This window comes from Nycticebus coucang, chromosome 14 (genome assembly GCF_027406575.1).
Source record: "Nycticebus coucang isolate mNycCou1 chromosome 14, mNycCou1.pri, whole genome shotgun sequence".
NCBI lineage: Eukaryota > Metazoa > Chordata > Mammalia > Primates > Lorisidae > Nycticebus > Nycticebus coucang.
This window is the reverse complement of record NC_069793.1, coordinates 94,722,212-94,744,902: the sequence shown is the minus strand read 5'-3', so window position 1 is coordinate 94,744,902 and position 22,691 is coordinate 94,722,212. Positions and strand designations below refer to the sequence as shown.

Genomic DNA, 22,691 nt, shown 5'->3' with positions numbered 1-22,691 from the left:
TTTTCCTATTTTTAGTAGAGACAGGGTCTTGCTTTTTGTTCAGGCTGTTCTTGAACTTGGAGCTCAAGCAATCCACCTGCCTCGGCCTCCTAGAGTGCTAGGATTACAGGTGTGAGCCACCGCACCCAGCCATAATACATTTCTTAATAAAAATTATATAGTGGCTTCTAATTATTAGTTTTTACTATATTTCAAGTACTCTGCTACGTATTTTACATCTATTCCTAACTTAATTTTTACCATAACCTTATAAGGTAGTAGCTGCCTTACTATCTTATAAATCTCCTTGGTGTACAGATAAGGAAACTGAGACTTAGGTTTCCATAGCAAAGTTACATCGCTGGTAAGTATACTGGCCAGGATTTGAACCCAGATATGTCTGACACTAACACTGTGCTTTAGTTTCTCTTTTCAATAAATCGTAATCACTGCCAGAGGTGGTGGCTCACGCCTATAATCCTAGCCCTCTGCGAGGCTGAGGCGGGTAGATTACCTGAGCTCAGGAGTTTGAGACCAGCCTTAGTTGAGAGTGAGACCCCGTCTCTAAAACTAGGCGACTGTTGTGGTGGGTGCCTGTAGTACTGGGGAGACTGAAGCAAGAGGATCGTTTGAGCCCAACAGTTTGAGGTTGCTGTGAGCTGTGGCGCTAGTCACTCTACTGAGGGCGACAAAGTGAGACTCTGTCTCAAATAAGTAAATAAATAATAGATTGTGATCACAGAATGTATACAAAATTAGGAGCATTGAATTATATTTTTAATTTTTTAATTAAATTTCACAGTAGAAATTTTAAAGCTGAACCTTACTTTTTGTCCTTTGCTTGCTTTAGGTGGTTTTCCCGCTGCATCCTTCAGAGAACAATGACGGATATGGCAGATTGCTTAAAAGTTTTCATGACTGGTACTAAAAATATAGCAATGGGTGGTGGCTCCAAGGGCTGTTGCTTCAGACCTTAAGTCTGCGTGCTTTTAGCAGGAAAAAAGATAGGCGGGAAGAAGCTCTCCAACCCTGTCTGTGTCAACTGTCACCAGCAGAGGCTCTCCAGAGCTGCATGCTGCTCACAGACTCTGTGGCACTTAAACATCGTCTCTTTGTGATAAACATAAAACCAGGAGGAAGGGAAATTTGTGGCTGCTGATGTTCCTGGCAGGATGAAGGTCAAAAGAAAACTACCGTGGAGAAGTGAGGGTTATGACAGAGCAGTGTTAAATGTAGACACAGAGAAGCCTTTGGGATTGGGGCAGGGGTGCTAACAGGTAAGGCAGCACAGCAGGGGGAGATGGGAGAAAGCAGATTAGTTTGCAGTGCAAGGTGATGGAACGACGGATCAGGGCTTCTGCTTCTCCCCAGCCCTGGCCCAGGTCTGCCTCTCCTGTTCCTTAACAGTTCCTTGTGCAAATACCTCCCTCTTCTGATTTGCATTTCCCATCTTTAAACTTTGGGGGGTTGTAAAGAATTTGTTTTTCCTGAAGAAGTGAGTTTGGTGACAGTTGACAGTTTACATATATGATTATTTCTATCAAATTAAAATGCATTTTCTGGACAGCAAACCTCTTCTAAAATACACGTAACTGTGCATCCTATACATGGAGAGAATTATTCCATCTTACTGTTTCCCCTTGCCTCAAAACCTGGTAAATTTTTTTTAGCAGTTACTATGAAAAGTTTCTGCCAGGTAACAGTTACTGTCTTATCTCTGCTCTTCACAGGATTTCTAGTTGGACTGGGCAGAAATGTTTTCAGAGTTCATGTCGTCAGAATGGGAATAAGTTGGACAAGTCTGTGTGAAGAGATATTTTCAGGAATGGCCAAGCCATTCCCTTGTTTTCATATTTATTCTCGTTAAGGAAGAAAGTGACATAAAATTATGTAGTTTATAACTACAGAAAGTATTTAAAGACTTGAAGGCACGAACTATTAGTATTAATTTGGTTTTAGGCGTTTGTGTATCTATACCATGAATTCAATTTTAATTTATTCTTTAAATATTAAAATTTTTATGCAAGAGATATGCCCAGTTTAAAAATATATTATTCCCAAGAAACCATTAGGGTTCCTCAAATAGCAGAGACAAAGGAATTCTCCCTAAAGTTATCCGATTTTATATTTTTGCAAATATAACTGTAATTAAGCATTACTCTATTTTACAATGGCTGGAGGTAGGAAAACTACTTAAACCTTGCAATATATGGGAATGCTGTTTTTTGTTGGCATTGGGTAAGCCATTGTTTTCTCACACCAAATTCTGCAGGAGCTCTCAACAAATGGTACAAGTACAATCAGGATTTGCCTGCTCGGATAATTGTGTATCGTGATGGTGTAGGGGATGGCCAGCTAAAAACACTTATTGAGTATGAAGTCCCGCAGTTGCTGAGCAGTGTGAGAGAAGCCAACTCAAATACCAGGTATTCGATTACTGTCCTCGCCTCCACCCTCCTGATCACAGCACCTTCAGCTGTAACGATTACACATTACACACAGGCATGAGAGCATAGCTTTTATTTTTATACGATGAAGTTTTGCTCTGTGTCTGCCTCATGCCAGTAGAGCTGTATGCCTTTCCCCTAAATTGGAGGTTAGTTGGGATGGTCTGACATAAATAGCATGGGTGGTGTAAGCCCCGGGAGCCCCGGTTCTGGGGGTGCCTAGAGAAGGGAAAGTGTAGGAGACGCAGCAGGAAGCCTGCAGGGCTGCTGGCCCGTGATGATGCTTCATACGTATTAATATGCCATGGAAGAAAACAGGCTGTGGTTTCAAATTTGAGGCCCCAGTCAAGACCCAGAACCAAATCCTCTGAGTCGCAGGCACAGATGTGTACGTGAGGTTGATGGAAGGTGCCGCAAGGGGTCTGAGCTGCACAGGTCAGTCACACCATCTCAAACACTGAATGCCTTGCTCTGTTACGTTTTAAAATTTCAGTGTGTCCTTACAAAATTTTCCTCAGTGATTATGTGAAGTGGTAAGTGCAAAAAAATATTTAAAATGGTAAATAGGGGAGGACAATATTCCTAACTTGGCTCCTAAAACTATTTGGAAAGCATCTTATCCTGAGCTATGCACAGGGCTCCATCTACAGGGTCACACCATCACCAGCATCACGCAGAGTGTCGTGGCCACAGTCACAAAGGAGAGCAGTCTTGACCTTAGTCATTTACCGTCACAGGGATCCTCAAACTTTTTAAACAGGGGGCCAGTTCACTGTCCCTCAGACCGTTGGAGGGCCGGACTATAGTTAAAAAAACAAAACAAAACAAAAAACTGTGATCAAATTCCTATGAACACTGCACCTATCTTATTTTGAAGTGAAAAAACAAAACGGGAACAAATACAATCACACCGCCGCATGTGGCCCGCGGGCCGTAGTTTGAGGACCCCTGGGAGGGAAAGCCTGATAGCTTGATGGCAATATCACCTTGAGTTCACCCTCCGGTTAGAGCCCAAATACCTTGCTCAGCACTTGACGGCTGTGAATGTATTAAGAATCCCAAGGGCGCAAGTGAGGGATGCAGGAAGTACAGTGCTGAGGAATTACTTTTCTTGTGCTGTAACATCAACTCTCAAAAGTTTCAATACTGCAAATGCTCATAAAGTTAAAAAATACATATAATGCTGAAAATGAAACTTTATAGTAATCCTTACATCCCGGAGATACCTTCCATGACGGTGAATATTTGGATTCGGCCTTGACTTTACCAAACACTTTAACAATTACTCATTCAGCTCTTGGCCAGAATGGGTATTTGCTCCGTCTGTCTGTCCACACAGGTGAGTTTTCATGATTCGGAAAGGATGATTTGAGGAGTAAGAGGAACTTGTGCTTGTCCCTTTGTTACTCAGAAATAAAGTTGAAAGGAAGAGTGAAGTTGAAAATAGGGTGACTATTGCTAATGAGAACAATAGGTCTGGTCTCCAGGGATAGTTCTGGAAAGTCTGCAGAACTGCTCGTTGAAACTCATCGTCCTGTTAATTATTCCTTCCCACCCCTCCAGATGACATAAACGAGGCCAGTGACTTGGCACGCCACACTTACGCAATGATGAGGACAGTCTCCAACTTGAAAAGTTCTATGGATCTCTAGAAAAGGAGGGAATGTACTGGATGATTTTTATTTTTTGTTTGTTTTGCAATGTTTCTCTAATGCATTTCTACTTCATTTTTTATTTTTGAGAAGAGCCTCACTCTGTCACGCTGAGTAGAGTGCCGTGCTGTCATAGCTCACAGCAACCTCAAAATTCTGGGCTCAAGAGTACCTCTTGCCTTAGCCTCCTAAGTAGCTGGGACTACACGTCCCCTCCACAGCTCCTGTCTAGATTTTCTATTTTCGGTAGAGACAGGGTCTTGCTCTTGCTCAGACTGATCACAAACTTGTGAGCTCAAGCAGTCCACCTGCCTTGGCCTCCCAGAGTGCTAGGATTACAGTTGTGAGCCACTGCACTTGGCTTATTTCATTTCTTAAATTAAAAAGAAAAAGAAAAAGAAAAAATTGAGGGCTCAAAGGAGTAGGGCGCCAGCCCCATATACCGGAGGTGGTGGGTTCAAACCCAGTCTTGGCCAAAAACTGCAAAAAAAGAAATAAATAACTTAAAAAAAAATTGGAAGGCTGCATGGATGGTTCCCATTTTCTTCTTTGTACTCTTTGCCTCTCTGATTCTAAGCTCCAGGGTGTCAGTGATCGTGATCAGAAAGAAATGCATGCCACGGTTCTTCACAGAGATGAGTCGCACCGTTCAGAACCCCCCGCTCGGCACTGTGGTGGATTCAGAAGCAACACGTCCTGAATGGCAAGTGCCAAAAGCCAATTTTTAACAACATATTCATTGTGCGTTTAGCCTTGTTCTTGCTCTGTTTGCCTTCTTTCCCACATTCATTCCATTTCCCTTGGCAGGTATGACTTTTACTTGATCAGCCAGACCGCCTGTCGGGGAACTGTCAGTCCCACCTACTACAATGTTATCTATGATGACAATGGCTTGAAACCTGACCACATGCAGAGACTTACATTCAAACTGTGTCACCTGTATTACAACTGGCCGGTGAGTGGAAGCTGTAAATATGACACTTAGGATTCCCACCTAGGAAGTGTCATGCAGTTCACCTTTGTCTCCTTAGGCATGGCACAACACCTGACTTTCTCAAAGGAATGAATAAATGAATGATCCATAGTGGGAAGAACCCTGTTTACCATAGAAATAAAACAGCAATAACTATAATCATAAGTATTTATAGTTTCTAGAGGACCTTCCTTAATGCATTATCTTTATGCACGTCTGGGAGGAAATCGGGGTGTTGTTATTTACATGTTACAGGTGAGGAACTTGAAGCCAACTCACGTGTTGTGAAACAGTGTTAACAGGCATGGGTCTGTCCTGTGTCCTTTGTGTTAGGGCAAGAGCTTCTCTCAAAGTCTAAGACCAAGGTTTGTTCTGAGCCCCGTGGAACACAAGGTCATGGGAAACAGATTAGCCCTAAATTGGATGCTCCCAGCTCTTAGCACCACAAAGCCACCGTCACCTTCCACTCCGTCTTTCCTAATTCCCAATGAGTGAGGTCGTCCTGTGTTGGTTGAGTTTTCTTATTGTTTACCCAGAAACCCATTCTATTATCTACATAACCAGGAGATGAAAAAATTCAGGAAAGAAATCACTTTGAAGTACAAGTTGTGCTCTTAATTATTAAAAATACTTTTCCCTCCTCAGGGCTTAGTCAGTATCCCAGCACCGTGTCTGTATGCACAGAAGCTGACCTTCCTGGTGGCACAAAGCATTCATAAGGAACCAAGTTTGGAATTAGCCAATTCTCTCTTCTACCTGTGAGGACAGGAACCCCTGACATACACAGATGAAGAATCTAAGGAGCAGCTGGGATACTTTGTGCAAATCTACCACAAGCTCAAGGCTGGGTAGGGAGATTGAGCTTACTCTTGACTTTCAGGGGGAAAAAATCTGAAACTGTTCAAAAGAATTTTATGTTATGTTATTTTAAAGAGTTAAATGCATAAGGTAAATTCTTGTTAGGGTATGTGGAATTAAAATACTCCATCACCTATAAAGAATGACACAAGAGTTGAGTATCTTCTAAGAAAATCAGTGTTTATACCGTGCTATAGTCGGTTCTACAAATGAGAGAAAAAAGTTGATATTTTGTTGCTAGATAAATGAGAGTCTAATTCCCACCCTAAATTTTGCAGAGGTTTTCTTAATGTTATAGAGCATTTTGTAAAGTTGTTTAAAGAGTTATAAGAAAATAAAGTTCAAAACATCACATGTGTTTATATCGTTTTTTGAATGTTGACATTACACGTGAACTTCATTATTTAAGCATTTTCGCCAAAAACTCTTAACCATTAGACCATTTCTCCACCAGTCTTTGAGTTCTGTTCTGAATCTGAACTTAATCAGTTGGTCTCCTGACGAGACTGTATTTCACTTACTAGCGATCACTCTTAGTGATGATCTTGATTTCTGCTCTCAAGAAAACAAAAGCTTTCAAAAGACTACATTTTCCTTAACCTAAGAGCAATATGCCCATAGCCCCTGCCCACCCCTCTGCTTGTTACTATAAATACACCACATCTGTGCTCCTATAAAGCTCTGTACTAAGTCGCGTTCCCTCTGACCTAGGAAGGATGCTGCTCCAGTAATTCTCCCCTCTCCTGTCTGCATCATCAGTTTTTCCCATCACTGCTGGATTATTCCCAGTCTAGTTAAATATGCTGTTGTTTCTTCTATGCTAAAAAGGAAACCATTTCTCCCTCCAGCTTCCATCCCATTTCTTTGCTCCTCTTTGGAGAAAATCATGTCAAGAATCTACAGTTGAGGCATCCAGTTCTTTACTCCACTTAGAATTTCACCACAATCACACCATCAAAAGTACCTTCGTCAAGGCCACCAGTGACCTCCACTTTGCTAAATCTGATAGTCAGTACCCAGTGCTGGGCTCACCTGACCCAATCGGTCATTTCCCTCTCTGAGTCACCTTACTGCAGTCAGCCTGCAGTATCCCACACTCTTGGTTTCTCTCCTGCTACTTCGATTCCTCACGTCCAGTCTGCCTTTCTGGCTTCCTCTTGTCTTCTTTCCCTTTCTACCTTAGCACGCCCCTTTAACAATGGGGCATTCTACGAAGCTCCAAATTCTCCTTCAGCTTAATCTCTATAGCAACTATCTGAATTTGTCTTTAATGACCCTTGTACAGATGGTAAAACTGAGGATTAAAGATGCGATGTGATTGACCAAAATTTATGGGATTATTTGGAGATCTAGAATTTGTCCTGGAATCGGTTTGTTTGGCAAACCCATTAAGATGAACCACAACACTCTTCAGCCTTAATGAAAGGGACTCTCAGATTTAGAAAAATTAGTCTCAAGAGTTCTAATATGAGGGAGTGGCTGATGTGATTTGAAGTTGCCTTTTCGTAGCAAGTCTTCAGAGGCAAGGGCAGGGCAGCAGTTCAGGGTGGTGGTTTTCTTTTTGTGTTGATGTTTTCTTCCATTAAAGTACAAGGGTGATAGGTGCTACCTAAGCAAACCGCTTGCATCTAATGCTGCATTTTCGTGAGGTCATACAAAGGTCTATGGAGCTGCCCACCCTTATTACTGAGCACAGCCCAAGATACCGAATGGCTCATTACCATTTTATCTCACCAGGGGGCGCTCACAGACTGTTATGTGAGCAGCGTTCTCCTTGGCCATGAGCAACAAATAGCGGGAAAAAGAGTCAACTTAAGTAAACTCCCAGAAGGTAACATAGGAGTTAGAAATTTTCTTTTTTTTTCTTTTTGAGACAGATTCTCACTATGTTGCCCTCAGTAGAGTGCTGTGCCGTCACAGCTCACAGCAACTCCAAACTCTTGGGCTTAAGCGATTCTCTTGCCTCAGCCTCCCAAGTAGCTGGGACTACAGGTGCCCGCCACAAGGCCCAGCTATTTATTTATTTTTTATTTTTTGCAGTTGTCTTTGTTGTTTGGTTGGCCCAGGCCGGGTATGAACCCACCCCTGGTGGATGTGGCTGGCGTTCTAACCACTGAGCAAACAGGCACTGAGCCAGGAGTTAGAAATTTTCCTTTGCGCTTTGGTTGCAACATGCTTAGTTGTTGGCTGTAATAACTTCCCTCCCCAGGACTCAAGTTACCCAATGTGTAACATGAGTAGAGCTTAGATCAGAATAGTGGCTCCCAAACTCGGGAATATTATAACATCTCACATTTAAAAACTTTAGAAAAAAAAATACAGTTGCCTGGGCCTGCCTCCTAAAATAGTAACTTAACTGATCTGGGATGAGGACTGGTCATCTGAGTATTTTTTTTTTTTTTTTTATTGTTGGGGATTCATTGAGGGTACAATAAGCCAGGTTACACTGATTGCAATTGTTAGGTAAAGTCCCTCTTGCAATCATGTCTTGCCCCCATAAAGTGTGACACACACCAAGGCCCCACCCCCCTCCCTCCTTCCCTCTTTCTGTTTCCCCCCCCATAATTGTCATTAATTGTCCTCATATCAAAATTGAGTACATAGGATTCATGCTTCTCCATTCTTGTGATGCTTTACTAAGAATAATGTCTTCCACGTCCATCCAGGTTAATATGAAGGATGTAAAGTCTCCATTTTTTTTTTAATGGCTGGATGGTATTCCATGGTATACATATACCACAGCTTGTTAATCCATTCCTGGGTTGGTGGGCATTTAGGCTGTTTCCACATTTTGGCGATTGTAAATTGAGCTGCAATAAACAGTCTAGTACAAGTGTCCTTATGATAAAAGGATTTTTTTCCTTCTGGGTAGATGCCCAGTCATGGGATTGCAGGATCATGGGAGGTCTAGCTTGAGTGCTTTGAGGTTTCTCCATACTTCCTTCCAGAAAGGTTGTACTAGTTTGCAGTCCCACCAGCAGTGTAAAAGTGTTCCCTTCTCTCCACATCCACGCCAGCATCTGCAGTTCTGAGATTTTGTGATGTGGGCCATTCTCACTGGGGTTAGATGATATCTCAGGGTTGTTTTGATTTGCATTTCTCTAACATATAGAGATGATGAACATTTTTTCATGTGTTTGTTAGCCATTCGTCTGTCGTCTTTAGAGAAAGTTCTATTCATGTCTCTTGCCCATTGATATATGGGATTGTTGGCTTTTTTCATGTGGATTAATTTGAGTTCTCTATAGATCCTAATTATCAAGCTTTTGTCTGATTGAAAATATGCAAATATCCTTTCCCATTGTGTAGGTTGTCTCTTTGCTTTGGTTATTGTCTCCTTAGCTGTACAGAAGCTTTTCAGTTTAATGAAGTCCCATTTGTTTATTTTTGTTGTTGCAATTGCCATGGCAGTCTTCTTCATGAAGTCTTTCCCCAGGCCAATATCTTCCAGTGTTTTTCCTATGCTTTCTTTGAGGATTTTTATTGTTTGATGCCTTAAATTTAAGTCCTTTCTCCATCTTGAATCAATTTTTGTGAGTGGGGAAAGGTGTGGGTCCAGTTTCAGTCTTTTACATGTAGACATCCAGTTCTCCCAACACCATTTATTGAATAGGGAGTCTTTCCCCCAAGGTATGTTCTTGTTTGGTTTATCGAAGATTAGGTGGTTGTAAGATGTTAGTTTCATTTCTTGGTTTTCAATTCAATTCCAAGTGTCTATGTCTCTGTTTTTGTGCCAGTACCAAGCTGTCTTGAGCACTATGGCTTTGTAGTACAGACTAAAATCTGGTATGCTGATGCCCCCAGGTTTATTTTTGTTACTAAGAACTGCCTTAGCTATACGGGGTTTTTTCCGGTTCCATACAAAACGCAGAATCATTTTTTCCAAATCTTGAAAGTACGATGTTGGTATTTTGATAGGAATGGCATTGAATAGGTAGATTGCTTTGGGAAGTATAGACATTTTAACAATGTTGATTCTTCCCATCCATGAGTATGGTATGTTCTTCCATTTGTTAATATCCTCTGCTATTTCCTTTCTGAGGATTTCATAGTTTTCTTTATAGAGGTCCTTCACCTCCTTCGTTAGGTATATTCCTAGGTATTTCATTTTCTTTGAAACTGTGGTGAAGGGAGTTGTGTCCTTAATTAGCTTCTCATCTTGACTGTTATTGGTGTACACAAAGGCTACTGACTTGTGGACATTGATTTTATATCCTGAAACATTACTGTATTTTTTGATGACTTCTAGGAGTCTTGTGGTTGAGTCTTTGGGGTTCTCTAAGTATAAGATCATGTCGTCAGCAAAGAGGGAGAGTTTGACCTCCTCTGCTCCCATTTGGATTCCCTTTATTTCCTTGTCTTGCCTAATTGTATTGGCTAGAACTTCCAGCACTACGTTGAATAGTAAAGGTGACAGAGGACAACCTTGTCTGGTTCCAGTTCTAAGAGGAAAAGTTTTCAGTTTTACTCCATTCAGTAAAATATTGGCTGTGGGTTTGTCATAGATAGCTTCAATCAGTTTTAGAAATGTGCCACCTATGCCTATACTCTTCAGTGTTCTAATTAGAAAAGGATGCTGGATTTTACCAAATGCTTTTTCTGCATCTATTGAGAGGATCATGTGATCTTTATTTTTGCCTCTGTTAATATGGTGGATAACGTTTATGGACTTGCGTATGTTAAACCAGCCTTGCATCCCTGGGATGAAGCCTACTTGGTCATGATGAATGACTTTTTTGATGATAAGCTGTAATCTATTCGCTAGGATTTTGTTGAGAATTTTTGCATCTATATTCATGAGTGAGATTGGTCTGAAATTCTCCTTTTTGGTTGGGTCTTTTCCTGGTTTTGGTATCAGGGTGATGTTTGCTTCATAGAATGTGTTGGGGAAGATTCCTTCTTCCTCAATTTTTTGGAATAATTTCTGCAGTACAGGAATAAGCTCTTCCTTGAAGGTTTGATAGAATTCTGGAGTGAAGCCATCTAGACCAGGGCATTTTTTGGTTGGAAGAATTTTTATTGTTTCTTTGATCTCAGTGCTTGAAATTGGTCTGTTCAGGAGCTCTATTTCTTCCTGGCTGGGTCTAGGGAGAGGGTGTGATTCCAAATATTGATCCATTTCCTTCACATTGTCAAATTTCTGGGCATAGAGTTTCTGGTAGTATTCAGAGATGATCTCTTGTATCTCTGTGGGATCAGTTGTTATTTCCCCTTTATCATTTCTGATTGAGGTTACTAGAGATTTTACTTTTCTATTCCTCGTTAGTCTGGCCAATGGTTTATCTATTTTATTTTTTCAAAAAACCAACTCCTTGTTTCATTAATTTTCTGAATGATTCTTTTGTTTTAAATTTCACTGATCTTTGATTTGATTTTGGATATTTCTTTTCTTCTACTGAGTTTAGGCTTAGATTGTTCTTCTTTTTCCAATTCCATAAGATCTCTTGTGAGATTGTTGATGTGCTCTCTTTCTGTTTTTCGAATGTAGGCATCTAAAGCGATGAATTTTCCTCTCAAAACTGCTTTTGCAGTATTCCACAGGTTTTGGTAGCTTGTGTCTTCATTGTTGTTATGCTCAAGGAAGTAAATGATTTCCTGTTTTATTTCTTCCTGCACCCGTCTGTTATTCAACAGAAGATTGTTTAATTTCCATGCCTTTGGGTGGGGTCGAGCATTTTTGTTAGAGTTGAGTTCCACCTTTAGTGCCTAATGGTCTGAGAAGATACAAGGTAAAGTTTCAATTCTTTTGATTCTGTTGATATTTGTTTTGTGTCCCAGGATATGATCAATTTTGGAGAATGTTCCATGGGGTGATGAGAAGAATGTATATTCTTTATCTTTGGGATGGAGTGTTCTATATGCGTCTATCAAGCACAGTTGTTCTAGGGTCTCATTTAAATCTCTTATATCATTGTTTAATTTCTGTTTAGAGGATCTGTCCAGCTCTGTAAGAGGAGTGTTAAGGTCCCCTGTTATTATGGTATTATTGGATGTCATATTGCTCAGACTGAGTAAGGTCTGTTTCAAGAATCTGGGATCATTTAACTTGGGTGCATAAATATTTAGAATTGAAATGTCTTCTTGTTGTATTTTTCCCTTGACCAATATTAAGTGACCATCTTTGTCTTTTTTGACTTTAGTTGCTTTAAATCCACATGTATCTGAAAATAAGATTGCAACTCCTCTTTTCTTCTGAATTCCATTTGCCTGAAAAATTGTCTTCCAACCCTTGACTCGGAGCTTGAATTTGTCTTTTGAAGCCAGGTGTGTTTCTTGCAGGCAGCAAATGGATGGCTTGTGTTTTTTAATCCAGTCAACCAATCTATGTCTCTTCAGTGGGGAATTCAAGCCATTAACATTTATTGAGATAATTGATAAGTGTGGTAGTATTCTATTCGTTTTATTTTGTGAGAGTCCATTGCTTAGTTTTATCTTTTGCATCAGTGTGGAGGTTAGGTTCTGTCCTTTAATTTCTGAGTTCTTACTTTGCTGCTGATCCATTGTGGTGGTCAGTGTGCAGAACAGGTTGAATTATTTCCAGTAGAGCTGGTCTTCTTGTGGCGAATTTCCTCAATGTTTGTATATCCGGAAATGATTTGATTTCTCCGTCAATTTTGAAGCTTAGCTTAGCAGGGTACAGAATTCTGGGCTGGAACTTGTTCTGTTTAAGTAGATTAAAGGTAGATGACCATTGTCTTCTTGCTTGGAAAGTTTCATTAGAGAAGTCTGCAGTCACTCTGATGGATTTGCCCCTGTAGGTCAACTGGCGCTTACTCCTGGCAGCTTGCAGAATCTTTTCTTTTGTCTTGACTTTGGACAGGTTCATCACAATGTGTCTTGGAGAAGCTCGGTCAGAGTTGAGGCGACCTGGGGTCCGATAGCCCTCTGAAAGCAGTGTGTCAGAATCTTTGGTGATATTTGGGAAATTTTCTTTTATAATATTCTCTAGTATGGCTTCCATTCCTCTGGGGCATTCTTCTTCGCCTTCTGGAATTCCTATAACTCGTATGTTGGAACACTTCATAAAGTCCCATAATTCTGACAGTGAATGTTCTGCTTTCTCTCTCTTCTTTTCTGCCTCTTTTACTATCTGAGTTATCTCAAAAACTTTGTCGTCTACCTCTGAAATTCTTTCTTCTGCATGGTCTAACCTGTTGCTGATACTTTCCATTGCATCTTTAAGTTCCCTGATTGACTGTTTCATTTCCTTCAGCTCTCCTATATCCTTTTTATATTCTTCATATCGTTCATCTCTTATTTGATTCTGTTTTTGAATTTCCTTTTGGTTATTTTCCACTTTATTAGCAGTTTCCTTCATTGTTTCCATCATTTCTTTCATTGTTTTCAGCATGTGTATTCTAAATTCCCTTTCTGTCATTCCTAACATTTCTGTATAGGTGGAATCCTCTGCAGTAGCTACCTCATGGTCCCTTGGCGGGGTTGTTCTGGACTGGTTCTTCATGTTGCCTGGAGTTTTCTGCTGATTCTTCCTCATGAGTGATTTCTTTTATCTGTTTCCTTGCCCTAATTTTCCTTTCACTTCCTCTTGCTCTTTAAGTTGCTCTTTAAGTCCTGTGGACTAAGGGTTACAGGACCAGAAGGGTGAGAAGGTTGAAGAGCAAAAAAGGGATGAAAGAAAGGAGGACCGAGTGATAAGAAAAAAAAAAAGAAAAATAGAGAAAGGAGAGGGTGTGGGTAAAAGGAATATTGACAAGAAGAAGAGAGGACAGAAAGAGAGAGACAGAGCAATATAGGTGTACAGTAGGGTACTTTGATACAACCTTAAAGAAAAAAACCACCTTCTGGGGGTGCCCAGTTGGGTGGTTCCCTTGAGGTCCGCAGCTCTTTGCTAACCTGATCAGACACAGTACCCCATCTCCACCAAGTAGAGAGGAAAGACAAAAATGCTATAAATCAAACCAAAACAAGCAAACAGAAAAGTTTACGGGATAAAATTGGATGGAAAACCAAATATAGCGGTAGAAACACTAACAAAAATGAAGTTCTAATTATTGAAATAGGCAGCAATGGGAAATTATAATTAAACTAGAAAAATTGAGAAAGAAAAAGGATCTGTATGGAAAGGGTTGAACTTAAAAAACAAAACAACATCAACAACATCAAAATAAACAAAAAAAACAACCAAACCAAAAAAAAAAACCCACAACCAAAAACAAAGCAGTATGTATATGTTATTGAATATTGTCTGGGCAACACGTGGTCTTCTGGGGTATGAGATGTTAATCACAGTTCTGATATGACTGGAGGCTGCTAGTTTCTCAAACCCCAGCAGGTAGACACCCTAAATCTCTCTTCAGCCCACTTAAAAGGCACTTTGAACTTGTTCACTTGCTGAGCAGAAGCTTTCCCAGGGAAGTGCTTGCCGCTAGAGTCACTGCTGAAGTGGCTATCCACTTACCCTGTGTGCCAAAACTGGTCTCCCTCTGCCCCCGAGGGTTAGGGCTGCAAGGCGGCTCAGACCCTGCCCTTAGGCTACTTGGTCGCTGGGTTACCAGCTCCCACCCAATTTTAGCTCTGCGACCCTGAGGGCAGAGCTTGCTGGGGCAGATCGCTCACAATGTCTGCCTGTGACCCAGAGCCAAACACTATTAGCTCCGTCTGGCTCAGCGGCTCAGACTGGGGCCCTAGACAAAGGCCAAAGTTCTCCGCACTCCCACTCAGGCTCTCCCCAAGGCAGTTCAGCTGAGTGCCAAGTCCAAAGACACCAAAACAGTTCACAGGTAAGGCCTTTCTGGTTTGCAGTCTCGCTGCTACTGAACTTACAGTTGCGGGCAGGTTTAGACGGATTGAACATACGCGACCACTTGCCGGTTTTCCAGTGTTTTAGTCCTCCTCTTGGGGTCCAGAGGTCTCTCGCTGACTCCCTGTATCCTCTCAGGGGTGATGATAGGCAGATCCCACCAGCCAGAGATGCCTGGAGTCCTATCTCCCCAGACTCATGGTGCCCAGATGCAAGGAAGCTGTTACTCGGCTGCCATCTTGCTCCGCCTCCCAATGTAAATTTTTTTTAATTTCAGAATATTATGGGGGTACAAATGTGATATTACTTTTGTACTGCTGAGACAAAGTTGTAAGAGTGCCCATCATCCAGATAGTATCCGTTGTACCTACTAGATGTGATTTCATCCACCCCCTCCTCATAAATTTTAGAAGAGTTTATATATGTATATGTGTGTCTGTATATATATATATTTTTTTTTTTTCTTTTTTTTTTGAGACAGAGTCTCACGCTGTCACCTTTGGTATGTTAGGCCTAGTGGGCCTAGGCTAAAGCAAAAAAGTGTCTGGCCTAGGCTATAATGGAAAAATGCCAGCAAACTCCTGGCAAATTTCTAGACTGCGAGCTTTCAAAGAAAGAAATGAAATAAGTCTAGTTCACCCCCAAGATAAATGAGAAAGTACTAATTGATTTCTTGCTTCCAGTTCACTCCTAGTTTCTTGCTTATCTAACTCCCTGGGAAACAAACCGGGAGGCACCAACTATCCCTGGACTGACCTTTAAACAATACCAGATGGAGAAATACAGAGACTAAGATGTATGGGGAAAGTATTGAAACTAAGATGTATAGGGGGAAAAAATTAAAACAAGGAAATATGACGTGTGGCTAACTAACCACACAATTCTGCTTCTGTACAATGCTTGCTTGCTACCTGTCCGGATCCACCTGGACAGCCTGCGTGCCACCCAGGATGCAGACCAAGCTTTAAAAACCCAACCCTTTAAGCACTCAGGGCTGCTCTCAGAAACCCCATGTTGGGACACTGAGGCAGTCCCCAGCCGGCTCTTCAATAAAGGGACTCTGCTATGAATTCACCTTGTTTGACAGTGTGGAACTCCTGAGCAAAACAGGTAGAGTGTCATTGTGTCAAAGCTCACAGTAACCTCAAACTCTTAGGCTCAAGTGATCCTCTTGCCTCAGCCTCCCAAACAGCTGGGACTACAGGCACCTGCCACAATGCCTGGGTATTTTTAAAGATGGGGTCTCATTCTTGCTCAAGGTCTCAAATTCCTGAGCTCAAGCAATCCACCTGCTTTGGCCTCCCGGACTCCTAGGATTATAGGCCTGAGCCACCATGGCTGGCCTTATATTTTCTTAATATACATTTCTCAAGAGATTATAAATCAACACAATTTTTATGGAAGTCACTTTGGTCATATGTATCACTTACTTAAAACTGCTTTTGACTCAGTAATTCCCTCTTTGGGTATAGATCAACAATAATAATAGTAATAGCAACTCTAACATAGCACTTACTATGTGCCAGGCATTTGTTCTAAAGACCCAGAGTCACAAAGTTACCAAACTGAGAATCTGGAATTTGAACTTGCACACAGTGGTTCAAAGCCTATGCTGAGACAACTTTTGCTGTGTCAGGTGAGAGAATATTCGCTACAGCAGGAGAGTTTAGAAACAAACTATCCATCAGTGGGGTGTAAGTTAAATAAAGAGTGGTATATCCATTGATAGGACACAAAGCACAGATTAAAAATCAGGTTTTAGAAATAATAAGCTCACATAGACAAAGACGATACTTGGCTCCGAGTTGGTGAAAAGGCCCCCAAACAGTGCACAGTCTGATTTGAATCTACTAATCTAACCCACCATTCCTTTGGATGGTGATATTTTAATTTTCTTTTGGTGATTTGTTGTATCTCCCACATTTTCTAAATGAATTTGAATTCCTTTTGTACTCAGAAAAATATTAGTAATAACAAATTGCTCTCTGAGCAGCATAACCCAATCAAAATACTATAATGCAAATCATGTATATAATTTTAAATGTTCTAGTAGCACATTAACAAAAGTAAAAACAAACAGGTAAAATTAACTTCTAAAATATTTCTTATATAACGTAAGTATATCTAAAATATTATTTTCTTAACACATGATTAATATAAATTCATTATTAAATAAGTATTTTACTTTTTTGTAGTGGGCTTTCAAAGTCACTTCTAGCACATCTCAGTTTAGTCTCATCACATCTTAACTGTTCAACTGTCAGGTTGCTGATGGCTATGGTACTAGACAGCACAGCCCTAGATCCTTGGCGGAAGCCACACCTTCAGATCAAATACGCCCAAACCATTACTCTAAAACCCTCCACCAACAACCTCAACTTCCGTGTAACCATTTCCATCTGGGTGAAGCTGCTTTTTGTCTTATGCTTAACATATGATAAGAAGTAAGAAGGGAAAGATCACAAGGATTTCTGCATAGTTAACTAGACAAAGAAAGAGCTACGTGACTTCTTGCAGAGAGAGCATGAAGAAAGGAATATGGTTGTTTTGGGAACCGAGGAGAAGCAGTTGGGGGTTCATTCCCTAAATGTTCCCCAGGCTGCGGGGGCCTTGCCGCCTCACACGTGCTCTCCACAATACCTGCCGAAAGAGGTGAATGACTAAGAAAATTCACATAATCAAAGGGATAAAATACTATACAAAAAATGAATTCACTTTTGCAGAACTTCTCAATTCATGGAAATATGGAATGAATTATGTGAAATAGAAAAAAAAAGCAGAAAATAATCCATGATTACAACAATGAAAATATGTGGGATATGCATTTATGAAAACTAAAAACATATTTAGCCAAGTAGGAACATTACTTTCCTTCTTCCCTGTCAATACATGCAATATAAATAAATAACATGTACATCCTGTTTGCTAAGCAAACTTATCTTACACCAGAGGGCAGAATGGCTAGAGAAAATCACTTATTTGGTGTTCCAACAAAGGACCACTATCTCTCAATCATCACTAAAATGCAGGGACACTTTGGCAAGTGACTCCCAGTTACCAGTGTGCAGCTTAACCTACCACTTGGAAAGTAATGGCAGATTTGGGATTTTTCTTAATCCTGGTAATTATTGAAAGCAAAACAACCATTTGATGGCTAGTGTCAGACTTTATTTTCACATGATAACCTTCACTCCTTTAACGAGAGGAGTACACACAAGGTAAAAAAAAAATTAGCGGGGGCACCTGTCGCTCAGTTGGTAAGGTGCCGGCCCCATATTCTGAGGGTGGCAGGTTCAAACCTGGCCCCGGCCAAACTGCAACAAAAAAATAGCCGGGTGTTGTGGCAGGCGCCTGTAGTCCCAGCTACTTGGGAGGCTGAGGCAAGAGAATCGCTTAAGCCCAGGAGTTGGAGGTTGCTGTGAGCTGTGCGATGCCTTGGCACTCTACCTAGGGCCATAAAGTGAAACTCTGTCTCTATAAAAAAAAAAAAAAAAAAATTAGCTTTCTGTCTTTCACTGTTACTGATTGTAGTTTGATTTCATGCAGGGTAGATCCAAATAGCTGATTCACATTAGAAAAGAGAGTCTCCATCTACCTTTCACAAGCACTTTGCTTTCGAAAACATAAAAAGTTACCAAATCATTTAGTACTTAAAATTAATAACCACCTCATCATCTTGTGGTTTAAATGATGATGGAACAGTAATTCAAGCTGGTTGTGTCCTATATTTCCATTATTAATATAATTAGTATTCGTAGATCTTTCTTTTTTTTTTTTTTTGTGGTTTTTTTTTGGCCGGGGCTGGGTTTGAACCCGCCACCTCCGGCATATGGGACCGGCGCCCAACTCCTTGAGCCACAGGCGCCACCCTCGTAGGTCTTTCTAAATTGCTGTACTCTAGCCCTAGGGGGGAATGATTTCAAAAGGCTAAATACATATACTGATCCAAGGTAATATTTCTTATGCATCCAGCCTTGGATTACAGAGCAATAGAGAGTAATTTTGGCACCAACTCTTTGGCAAGATTGTTTAAAAACAAAGGCACTATTGCACACAGCCTAGCATTTTTATTTTGCCTCGCACGTCAGTATATTTATGTAATACTTTTTCTTCAATATAAAAGCTGTTACCTTAATATTTTTGAAAAATTATTGCTATTTAAAAATATAGGTTCAGCACATATATGGGAGCTGGCAGGTTCGAATTCAGCCCAGGCCTACCAAACAACAATGACAACTACAAGCAAAAAAAAAAAAAAAAGAATAGCCAGGTATTGTGGTGGGTGCCTGTAGTTCCAGCTACTTGGGACTACAAAGGAATTGCTTAAGCCCAGGAGTTTGAGATTGCTGTGACTATGATGTCACAGCACTCTACCGAGGGCAACATAGTGAGACTGTCTAAAAAAAACCCAAAAAACTATACATATATGGTAATTATGAGACTTCTAATTGGCTCAAAAGCTCAGAGCTAAAATCCAGGTTGAGTTTGAACACATCTTACAAAGGGTTGAGATCCAAATTGCATAGACTTCGTGAAACTTTCGATTTAAGCCTTAAATTTACTGGTAATCTCTCTGAGGGTATCATTGTAATAAAAGAGGATTAAGAAATAATATCTGATAAAATTATTTGCCTTGTCCAAATGGTCTGGTTGCCAGATGTGCTATAAAATTCACATCTGAGGCCGAGTGCAGTGGCTCAGGCCTATAATTTTAGTACTCTGGGAGGCTAAGGTGGGTGGATTGCCTGAGCTCACAGGTTGGAGACCAGCCTGAGCCAGAGCAAAACTCCCCACCCCCGTCTCTAAAATATAGCTGGATGTTGTGGCAGGTGCCTGTAGTCCCAGCTACTTGGGAGGCCCAGGCAAGAGAATCACTCAAGCCCAGGAGTTTGAGGTTGCTGTGAGCTGTGATGCCACGAAACTCTACCCAGGGTGACAGAGTGAGACTCTGTCTCAAAAAAAAAAAATAAATAATAATGATAAAACATTCGCCTCTGAGTGATCTTTAACAAAATATAGTTTCTAAACTAGAGCAATAATAATGATAAACATGAAAATGTTACGAAGACTACCAGTCCTTGCTAACATACTACCTAGCACGTGTCCTCAATTGGATACACTTTATAAACAGCCTTCAATCGTAGAGCTACTTTTTTTTTAGCACATAGTTTTAAGCCGTAGGGCTAACTATACATGACATAAATCTAACCAAGAGAGCTGTACTACTTAAGATTGAAAGAAACTTGTAGAAATAATAATTTTGCCTAACTTTAAGCCATAGGACTAATTATAGATGACAGAAATAACTGTACTATTTTAGTTTCAAAGAGACTTTAAGAAATGGTCATATTTAAAGAAACCAACAAAAAGGTAAAGTGAGGTGGATAAGCTGCTGTTAGGCCCAGCGGGCCTAGGCTAAAGCAAAACGTGTCAGGCCTAGGCTACAATGGAAAAATACCAGCGAACTCCTGGCAAATTTCCAGCCTGCAAGTTTTCAATAAAAGAAATGAAATAAGTCTAGTTCACCCCCAAGATAAATGAGAAAGTACTAATTGATTTCTTGCTTCTAGTTCACGCCCAGTTTCTTGCTTGGCTAACTCCCTGGGAAACAAACTGGGAGGCACCAACTGTCCCTGGACTGACTTTTAAACAATACCAGGTATATTATGGAGTGGGAGATTAAAAAACCACCAAGGACGCCAATGAATGGAGGCTGATTTGGGAGTCTTTATTAGGTTGGCCAACCGACTGCCCCTGTACGTGGATACAGAGGGAATAGTACTGGCCATGAAAAGGGAAGGGTTTATATAGGGTAAATTATCTACGCTATCAGGGGCTACGTGCAGTCCAACCAGCAAGCAAGCAACTGACTTTCATAATCGGTTTGTTACAGAAGCAGAAAACAGCATTATAGCCCTTGGGGGTACAGCAATCACAGGACTAGGCAGGGAAACAATTTTATTTTTGGACAATGGGTCAGGCAATCCCTGTGCCACCACACTGGCGGCTACTCCTGTATTTTGCTACTTCACTTCCTCCTTTCAATTCCTCAGTTGAGGGGGCTTATGGGGGCGGCAGGGGGTTTCTTGTCCCATCACACTCCCCCCTTCTGATTAGGGGATGAACTAAATCTTTGTTTCATCCTCTTCATCTTTTTGCACTATATTTTTATAATGTGTTCTCAAGACCAGCGATTTTACTGCCTGCACTCGTTTTTGAATGTATGAAGTTAGACAATCTATGACGCATGGTCCAACAGGTAATCCTAACAAAAGGAGACTAGGGGTGCTGCAATTGCAGAAAGGGGTGTTGTTAACCAGGGTGACCCTGGAACATTCCTTCATACCAATTCTTTGGCTCTAGCTCAGCCCCTCTCTCCTTTAGTCTCTTTCTTATTTCAGCCATGCCATTTCTTATGACTCCTGAGTTATTAGTGTAAAAACAGCAAGTTTCTCCAGAGGCGGCGCAAACCCTTCTTGCTTTAAAAATAGAAGATCAAGCGCCCTTCTATTCTGAAGAACTACTTCTGCTAGGGAATGTAATGAAGTTTCCAATCTTGTCTCCAGATCGTTCCATTGCTTCTATTTCTTTGTCTATTATTTGAGTTAGGGCCTTGAAATCTCCTCCTTCCTTTATCAGGGCGGCTTCCCCTCTTATGGCTGATCCAGCTATTCCAATTCCCACCAGTGCAGGTATTAAAATTGGTGCTCTTTTCCTACGGAAATGTTCTGATAAATCTCCTGATGATAGCCCTAAATGTTCCTGCCCTCCATCCCCAGAGTAATAATACACTTGGGGTAAAATATGCACTAAAATGCCAAGGGTAGGGCCTTTTCTAAATATATAGAACTTAGACCAGGGGTAATACCAGTAGTAAATGCAAGCCAGGCGCCATCCAGTGCTTTTAGTAGGCATGGCGGTGGCAGCCAGTGCCCGCAGGCAATTTGGCCGTCCTGCCGCCCCCGAATCTAAATCTTTTAGAGAAATACACCTCCGGCCACTTCCAGGGCCCCAAAGTCTGAGCCAAAACTCCCTTTGCTGCACCCCAGTCTCAGTCACATACAGTTGAAACGGCTACAGGGCTGGGGAGGGCGAAGGCCGGGGCGCCAACTAGCGCCCCCTTCAGGATGCCGAAGGCCGGGCTTTCAGCCTCTGTCCGCACTAGCTCCTCCCTCTTCCTCCTGAAAAGGCCTGGAGAGGTTTCGCTATTTCGGTGAAATCTGGGCTCCAGAGCTGACCATACCCCACCGTGCCCAGGAATCCCGCACCTGCCTCTTGGTTCTCGGCTGGGGAATCTGGAGGATCGCCCGATGGCGCTAGCGACAAGGCCCGCGTACCCTCACGCAGTTCCTACCCCAGATACGTGGCCGTCCGGGTGCACAAGGGCGCCTTTTTAGCTGACACCCAATATCCCAGCTTCTGGAGGGTTTGTAATAAATTGCTGTGGCTGTCTGGCTCGTTACTAGGTCCCTTGTCGCCACCAGCAGGTCGTCCACATATTGGAGCAACACCACCTCAGGGTGCTGGTTTCGGGAAGGGCGGAGGCCCTGGCTGAGGGCTTCATCAAACGTGGGGGGGGGGTGGAGGGGTTGTTCTTAAAACCCTGGGGGAGTCTTGTCCAGGTTAATTGTCCTGTAAAGTGTCCCTCAGGATCTGTCAAAAGTAAATATGAGTTGACTTACTGCTGCCAAAGGGAGTGAAAAGAAAGTGCCCTTCAGATCCAATACAGTATAAAATTGATGACTCAGAGGCAGCAGACTGAGCAATGGACAGGGATTTGGGAGAGTTGGGTGGATTGTTTCCACTTCTTTATTCCCCTCTCGCAGGTCCTATACCGGCCTAAAATCATTAGTGCCTGGTTTCTGGACAGGCCAAAGAGGAGTGTTCCATGCTGATTGGCACAGTATTAAAATTCCTGCTTCTCTGAGTCTTTGGTGGTATATCCTTAAAAGATTAGATCCAGTGGCAGCAGGATGGCCAAATTGCCTACAGGCAGTGCACTGCTATCCCCTGTCTTGCTT

The 22,691-nt window shown here is 41.5% G+C and overlaps 1 protein-coding gene across 1 annotated transcript in view; it reads left to right on the top strand.

The window, feature by feature from the left end:
• The window catches only part of PIWIL4 (piwi like RNA-mediated gene silencing 4), a 55,534-nt gene extending 49,488 nt beyond the window's left edge, over positions 1–6,046 (top strand). The window contains exons 17-21 of the mRNA XM_053561435.1: positions 830–900; positions 2,252–2,405; positions 4,656–4,781; positions 4,886–5,033; positions 5,697–6,046. Coding sequence (XP_053417410.1) covers positions 830–900; positions 2,252–2,405; positions 4,656–4,781; positions 4,886–5,033; positions 5,697–5,813 — 616 coding nt within the window. The 3' untranslated portion in view covers positions 5,814–6,046. The remainder of the gene's footprint in view (positions 1–829; positions 901–2,251; positions 2,406–4,655; positions 4,782–4,885; positions 5,034–5,696) is intronic.
• Positions 6,047–22,691: the final 16,645 nt, after the last annotated feature.